General features: G+C 52.2%; 1 protein-coding gene across 1 annotated transcript in view; it reads right to left on the bottom strand.

Annotated features, from left to right (window-relative positions):
* Nucleotides 1-1281, bottom strand: part of Mmp9 (matrix metallopeptidase 9) — an 8234-nt gene extending 6953 nt beyond the window's left edge. Inside the window, exons 1-3 of the mRNA XM_013010730.1 lie at nt 1141-1281; nt 524-756; nt 42-190 (exon numbers count right to left, since the gene is read on the bottom strand). Of these exons, the coding sequence (XP_012866184.1) occupies nt 42-190; nt 524-756; nt 1141-1281 (523 nt within the window). The remainder of the gene's footprint in view (nt 1-41; nt 191-523; nt 757-1140) is intronic.
* Between the last annotated feature and the right edge of the window lie 6915 nt (nt 1282-8196).

The raw sequence follows: 8196 nt of genomic DNA, 5'->3' as shown, positions 1-8196 counted from the left end.
ACAACCCCCCCCCACGGCCCGCGCGGCCGCGCCGTGCTCACCCGCCACGCCGAACTGGATGACGATGTCGGCCTCGCGGCCGTACACGCGGGTGAAGCTGAGCGGGGTCACCGCGCTCCACACCGCGAAGGCCCGGGCGAAGGCGTCCTCGATCACCTCGCGCGGCAAGTCTTCCGAGTAGCTCTGGATCCTGAAAAGCCGCAGGAGCCGGGTGGGAGGGGAGGACCGGGCGGCCGGAGCCCCGCGCCCGCGCCGCACCCCTGTCACCCCACCCGCGGGGGGGGGGAGCCAGGCCTGGCGGGGAAAGTCCGGGAGGCCCTCCCCTCCACTGAAGCACCAGAAAGTCAGGTGCGGAGCTGTGGCTCAAGCGGTGGAGCGCCAGACGTTAGCAAAAAAGCCGGCCCCGATTTCAAGCCCCATTCCAAGGAGGGAGGGAGGGAGGGAGGAGGGAGGGGCGGGCGCAGGTGCAGGCCCGCCCCCCGCCCAGCCCCCGCCCAGCCCTCCTGCCGGCCCCGCCACTCACCAGTACGTGATGTTGCGGTGGTGCCACTTGAGGTCGCCCTCGAAGGTCTGGAATCTGCCCAGGTCTGGGACGCCGCAGCGCGGGGCCCGAATGGCCTCCAGGGTTTTGCTGTCCAACTCCCCCGTCTGGGGCAGGGACAGCTGCTTCTGGAGCAGCAGCAGCGCGGGGCGCAGGGACAGCTTCTCCCCCTGCATCTCAGCCACCCGCGTGTAGCCGTAGCGGTACAGGTATTCCTGCGGGTGGAGGGCGTCAGGACCTCCCCCCCCCCCAGGGGCTTAGGGACCGTCCATAAGGTGCTAACCTACCACACCAATGTGCATCCATCCAAGAGTGCTGCCTCCCACCCACACCCTCAGCTCCTTCCCTCCTGAGGAATCTGGGTCATGCCAATCTCAAAGCGCCCCTGCCACTACCAACCCCTGCCTATTCTAGAACCCTCCATAGCACCCACACACACACATACACCTGCACCATTTCCCACCGTTCCTTCCCAGCCATGTCTGTCCAGATCCTCCAACATGGCCCTAAAGCATCTCAGAGGTCTATGCTTTTTCTCAGGGATACTGGACACCTTGCTGGCCAGGTCTCCCTGGCTCCCCACAAGGGCGATTGTCTACCTGTGCCAGCTGGATGTCAGTGAGGTTGGTCGTCCTCAGGTCCCTGGGGAAGACCACAAAGGTTGGCTGGTGCTGGCGTGGGGCAGCTGAGCAGCAGCCCAGCACCAGGAACACCAGGACCAGGGGCTGAGAGGGGCCCATGGTGAAGGTAGAAGTATCTGGTGGCAACTTCTCTGGCACAGGGGCTTTAAAGAGGCACCAGGACTGAATCAGAGACCCCGCCCCTCCCCGGTGGGTGGCTGCTGACTCAAGTGTATTGGTGAGTGAGTGAGTGAGTGTGTGTGTGTGTGTGTGTGTGTGTGTGTGGTACCTCCAGCATAAGAAAGCCAAGAGAAGGCTTACATCACCTCCTCCACTGTCCCCTGCCCCTGCCAAAGTCAGGCAGGACCCTGGGCCCACAGGAAACCACAGCACTCTGGGAAGGGGCTGGCTTTTGCAGATTGCAGAGCTTGTGGGTAAGGGAAGGAGAGGGTCCAGCGCCAGCTCAGGGCAGGGCATGTCCTTGTAATTCTGCAGCACCCCTTCTCTTTCCTCTCCTGGAAAGCCTTCCTGACTCAGCTTCCTCTCTCAGATCCATGGAGGGGGGAGGGACAGTGGGCTCTGACAGGCAGGAATTGGGGAATTCCACAGGGGGAGCCCCTGTCTTGGGCACAGCGATTCTTTAAGGTAGTAGTAAAGGGAAGAGTTGGCATCTGTGAATTCGCAGATAGCTTATTCGGGCCTCAGGCAAATGTCCTTGCCATCCTAGATTTGTTTCCTTGGCTGTAGGAGGAATAAAAACAACAAAAAACCTTTGTCCCTAAAATGAGATCAAAGTCATAGAGTATGTAAATCCCCAATAGATGGCGATCATTGCTGCCAACCCTGAAGGCAAAGACGGGAATGGGAATGGCAGCCTCCGATCAGGAGACCCGGGTCTTGGGTTTTAACCCTAAGCAAGTGTCTTCCTCCTTCTGGGCTTTTTTTTTCTTTTTATCAAGTTCTCTGTTCATAATGTAAGTTGAGTGTATGCTTTGTACTCACCCTTGATTACATTTATTTATTTTTGTGATAGTAGAGGTCTAATTCTTATGCATGCTAGGTAAATGATCTACCACTTGAGCCATACCTCCATTTCTAACTTTTTGCTGGTTAATTGGAGATAAGAGTCTGGGCTGGGGCTGGGAACTTGGCTTAATGGTAGAGTGCTTGCCTAGCATGCATGAAGCCCTGGGTTCAATTCCTCAGTACCACATAAACAGAAAAGGCTTGGAAGTGGCTCTGTGGCTCAAGTGGTAGAACGCTAGCCTTGAGCACAGAGAGGCTCAGGAATAGAGCCCAGGCCCCGAATTTGAGCCCCAGGACCAGCAAAAAATAAATAAATAAAGTAAAAGAATCTGGGCTTGCTGGACACCGGTGGCTCACGCCTATAATCCTAGCTACTCAGGAAGCTGAGATCTGAGGATCCCGGTTCAAAGCCAGCCTGGGCAGGAAAGTCTGTGAGACTCTTATCTCCAATAAACGACTAGAAAATGGAAGTGGCACTGTGGCTCAAGCGGTAGAGTGCTCGCCTTGAGCTGAAGAGCACAGGGACAGCACCCAAGCCCAGAGTTCAGGCCCCATGACCGACCCCCCCCAAAAAAAAAATCTGGACTGTGTTTGAATCTCCTATCTTAGTCTCCTGAGTAGCTAGGATTACAGACTTGAGCCTCATTCCCTGCTCTCCTCCCACATAGGTTTTGGATGTGTGTGTGTGTGTGTGTGTGTGTGTGTGTGTGTGTGTGTGTGTGTGTGTGTGTGTGCATGCCAGTCCTGGGGCGGGTGCTGTACCACTTGAGCCATACTTCCATTGCCAGCTTTTTGGTGGCTAATTGGAGATAAGAGTCTCATGTTGTAGCTAGGATTCCAGGCATGAGCAGCTGGTGCCTGGTTCAAGAGCGGCATGTGTTGGGAAATGGAGAACCCCTCCAAGCCTGGGTTCTTTCTCTGGGTAGAAGTGGGCACTGACCAGAATCTTTCATTGCTATGTACATATGCCATGTTTCTGAAACTTAGCACTTTAGATATTTGGGGCTGGATCTTTCCTTGTTTGAAACACTGTCGTGATCAGCATAGGATGTCCAGAAGCATCCTCAGCCACTCTGCCCCCGAGATGCCTGGAGCACCTCCCCCTGCCAGTTGTGGCAACCAGAAATGTTGCCAAACGTTGCCAAATGTCCCCTGGGTGAATGGGAGGGGCAGGACCACAGGCACATGTTGATTTCTTTCTTTTTTTTATTTTTGTAAAGAATCCAAAACTTGGGGTTGGGAAGGTAGCTCAGCGGTAGAGTGCATGCCTTGCAAGCATGAGGCCCTGGGTTCAATTCCTCAGCACCACATAAACAGAAAAAGCTGGAAGTGGCGCTGTGGCTCCAGTGGTAGGGCGCTAGCCTTGAGCTGAAGAGCTGAGGGACATCGCCCAGGCCCAGAGTTCAGGCCCCATGACCAGCAAAAAAAAAAAAAAAGAATCCAAAACTTTCATCACTATTGATGATGATCTTCCAAACATGGAAAGGCTATTCGCTCAACAAATACTTGTTGACCTGTAGGGACCAGGCTCTGGGCTTAGCCGTGGGCCTACACAAGGACCCCAAGGTAGCCCTGGTCACCTTACTCATGGAGCTGAGCCCAGTAGGGGTGAAATTGGGGGAGTAGGTATTTACCAGAAAGATAAACACCACACAGAGAGATGCTTTATCTTCTCCAGTTACCTCCATTATACAGATGAGGAAACAAAGCCCACAGTGGCCACCCAGCAATCTGTGGACAATAAGGAACAGTTGCCACAAGCTCCCACTCTTAAACCAGGCCATCTACGTTCAAATCTCAGCTCTAGGGCTGGGATGTAGCTCAGTGGCAAAGCACTTGCCTAGCAAGTGCAACGTCCTGGGTTTGATCCCCAGTACCAAAAAAGAAAAGACAAAAAAAATACAGTTAAAAATAACCCCAAACAAAAAAAGAATCTCAGAGTCAAATCTCAGCTCTGCCAGTCACTTGCCTGGAAACTGGTGCCTCAGTTTCCCCATCTGTGAAGGGGGAGCAATAGCAGTACTTCCCTCATCCTAAGGGCCAAGGTTAAGTTGCTTGGCCCGTGGCCCGTGTGCAAGGCTATTCTGGACTGCTGTCCTTTAGGAGAGCTGCTAATTTTAGGTGATCAGAGAGAGAAAACACTTCCCAGGGCCCCTAAGACTTGATTCCTAGCATTGTCCCAAGCGAGAACCTTCCTTTCCCCACTCCTCACTTCCTCCTTCACTCCTCCCATCCCCCAGACCTCATCAAGGGGGAACTTGAGGGAGCTTAGCTTTCAACACTACCGTGGCAGGAAGTGGTGCTGGTTACCACATCCCCTTCCCCATTTCCCCTCCCCCTCCCTCCAAGACCACAAGAGAGTTCAGCCAAGGAGGAGAGGCTAAGAGCAAGCTGTGCCCCTGGAGTGGAGGAAGGCCATCACAACCCCAGTGTCCAGGCTGAAGTTGTAGTGTGGACTCTAAGCCCTGGGCAGGTGGAGGCCCCTGCAGGACGGAGAGGGGCCTCACCCTGGATCCCTGAGTCACCAGCCGGATGACACAGTCCTGCAGGCTGCTATTAATAACTCTAGGCCCCCAGACCAGGGTTAGCCTCAGGAGATGAGGAATCACTGCCTCTGCCTAGGATGGGGGAACTCCAAGTCTGCTTGTCCCAAACCTGCTATAGGCAGGTGCTCAGCCTGAGAGGCTCTGGCAGGATATAGAGGAGACACTCCTCAAGTCCAGGAGGAAGCAGAAAGGTGTGTAGACAAGACACTGCCTCAGGTGCGAGATCACTCAGGATCCACTTCCCACCACAGGCACGCCTCCTGTCCCACGCCTAGGGTGATGGCAGTCCCCCAGTGACTCTTAGAGGCCTGAACATCACTAAGTCATGTCTCCAGCTCACCTGTGTGGAGTGCCGTCCACAGGAACGTCGGTATCCACTATGGAATCTGATCCCAGCTTTTACCTCTTACTGCCTGTGTGGCCTGAGGAAAGTCACTTTGTCTCTCTGAGCCTCCATTTCTTTATCTGTAAAATGTGGGGGGGGTGTCTCTGTGGTAGAATGTGTGCCCAGCGTGCCCAAGGCCCAGCAGCAACACCACACCACAATTAATTGATTAGCTAATTACTTAATTAAAATAGGGCAAAGAACAGTCCTCATGGCTGGACAATTTTTGCAGGACTGGGGATTGAACCTAGAACGTTTCACAAGTGTTCTACCTCTTTTTCCAGTTTCCTCTCTCACTCTCTCCCTTTCTCTCTCTGTGTCTGTCTGTCTGTCTCTCTCTCTCTCTCATGCCATTCCTAAAGTTTGAACTCAGGGCTTGGGTGCTGTCCCTGAGCTTTTGTGCTGTCTAGCACTCTATCACTTGAGCCACAGTTCTACTTTCAGCTTTTTGGTAGTTTATTAAGGATAAGAGTTTCACAGACTTTTCTGTCTGGGCTGGCTTCAAACCATGATACTCACATCTCAGCCTCCTGAGTAGCTAGGATTACAGGCATGAGCTACTGGCACCTCTCTCTCTCTCTCTCTCTCTCTTTCTCTCCCTCCCTCCCTCCCTCCCTCTCTCTATTAGCTTATATTGTTTCATTGTCATATTTCCATACATGCATAAAATGCACTTAGATCAAACTCATTCCTTCTGTTATTCTTTCTTATTCTCCCAGCCCCCTATTTTTAAAACAATTTTAATGGGCTTCATTATTCTATTTTATATATTCAGATGAAATACTTCAATATTCATATTCAGTATTCAATATTCATCCCCTCCCCCTCTCCCACTGGCTCCCAGCCTGAGACAATCCCCATGTTTTACACTCATCTTTCTTTTTTGTTTTTCCTTTTAAGTAGGAAAGGATTTTTAATAGAATATTAATACTTTTGTATTTCCTATTTAAAACAAATATTTCCCATCTCTGTGTGTGAGCTCTTTTTTCTTTCTAATACAAATGTTCAACCACCTTCTCCCCCCATGTCCCATCATCTCCCTCCACCCCAATACCGTGTACTATGGTCTCAGGATACCCAGGATGCCATAGGGACATGAAACTGACACCAGCAGACCAACTACACAGTGGTGTTATATGAGGGGCCTCTCTCTGTCTCCCTGTTGTCAAGAGCTGGGACTTATCATGACAAGACTCCCTAATTCTCATAAGCCCTGATGATGGAGTCAGAAAGATTCCCCCTCCCCATAAAGGTCACAGGCCAATGCCAATGGACACAACTAGACAAAAAGAGGGGTCATCGTGCTGGATGAATGGATGTCCAGGATGCCCACAGGCACAGGTGACACTGACTGATACCCAGGAAGATGTCAGGGGAGCAGATGGAGGACAGGTATGAGCCACCAGTGCCCAGCTATTTTTGTTTTTTGAGATAGAGTCTTGCTATATAGCTTTGGCTGACCTGGCACTTGAGATCCTCCTGTCTCTGCCTCCCAATTGCTAGGATTACAGGTATAAGCACCATACATGGCTCAGCAAAGTGCTTTAAGTTTCTCAAGGTCACACAGCGAGGGAGTGACAAGAGTTCCTTGCTTGGCCTGCTGACTCCAGATCCCGTGCTAAATCAAGTCACTGCCTTTGGCCAGAAGGAAGTCAGTGGAGGAAGCCATCGGAGGCAGGGAAGGGCCAGTGCTCAGGAGCCAGGCTGGATGGGACGAAGCCCTGTGGGACATTCAGCTGGCTGCACAGTAGAAACACTAAACGGTATAGGAGGGGGATGAAACAAGAGTATGAATAAAAGGTAGGAAACCACCAGCGAATGTTCTTTCAGGCCAGAGAATGTTGTCTCCTAGGAAGGTGCAAAGTTGAGGTTCGGGAATGAAGGGAGGCTGAGGGTGGATGGGTAAGAAGGGGCTTGGGGTCCCAGCCAAGCAGGTGTATCCCAAATGCATCTGCAAAAGGCTGCCTTTGATATGGGGGGGGGGGCGGAAATCCTCTCTAGGCACCAGTGGCTCACACCTATACTCCTAATTACTCAGGAAGCTGAGATCTGAAGATCCAGGTTCAAAGCCAGCCTGGGCAGGAAAGTCTGTGAGACTCTTATCTCCAATAAACGACTAGAAAATGGAAGTGGCACTGTGGCTCAAGCGGTAGAGTGCTCGCCTTGAGCTGAAGAGCACAGGGACAGCACCCAAGCCCAGAGTTCAGGCCCCATGACCGACCCCCCCCAAAAAAAAAATCTGGACTGTGTTTGAATCTCCTATCTTAGTCTCCTGAGTAGCTAGGATTACAGACTTGAGCCTCATTCCCTGCTCTCCTCCCACATAGGTTTTGGATGTGTGTGTGTGTGTGTGTGTGTGTGTGTGTGTGTGTGTGTGTGTGTGTGTGTGTGTGCATGCCAGTCCTGGGGCGGGTGCTGTACCACTTGAGCCATACTTCCATTGCCAGCTTTTTGGTGGCTAATTGGAGATAAGAGTCTCATGTTGTAGCTAGGATTCCAGGCATGAGCAGCTGGTGCCTGGTTCAAGAGCGGCATGTGTTGGGAAATGGAGAACCCCTCCAAGCCTGGGTTCTTTCTCTGGGTAGAAGTGGGCACTGACCAGAATCTTTCATTGCTATGTACATATGCCATGTTTCTGAAACTTAGCACTTTAGATATTTGGGGCTGGATCTTTCCTTGTTTGAAACACTGTCGTGATCAGCATAGGATGTCCAGAAGCATCCTCAGCCACTCTGCCCCCGAGATGCCTGGAGCACCTCCCCCTGCCAGTTGTGGCAACCAGAAATGTTGCCAAACGTTGCCAAATGTCCCCTGGGTGAATGGGAGGGGCAGGACCACAGGCACATGTTGATTTCTTTCTTTTTTTTATTTTTGTAAAGAATCCAAAACTTGGGGTTGGGAAGGTAGCTCAGCGGTAGAGTGCATGCCTTGCAAGCATGAGGCCCTGGGTTCAATTCCTCAGCACCACATAAACAGAAAAAGCTGGAAGTGGCGCTGTGGCTCCAGTGGTAGGGCGCTAGCCTTGAGCTGAAGAGCTGAGGGACATCGCCCAGGCCCAGAGTTCAGGCCCCATGACCA

The sequence above is a fragment of the Dipodomys ordii genome, unplaced genomic scaffold, assembly GCF_000151885.1.
Source record: "Dipodomys ordii isolate 6190 unplaced genomic scaffold, Dord_2.0 Scaffold13, whole genome shotgun sequence".
In the NCBI taxonomy this organism is placed as follows: Eukaryota; Metazoa; Chordata; class Mammalia; order Rodentia; family Heteromyidae; genus Dipodomys; species Dipodomys ordii.
This window is presented reverse-complemented; position numbering and strand designations above follow the sequence as displayed.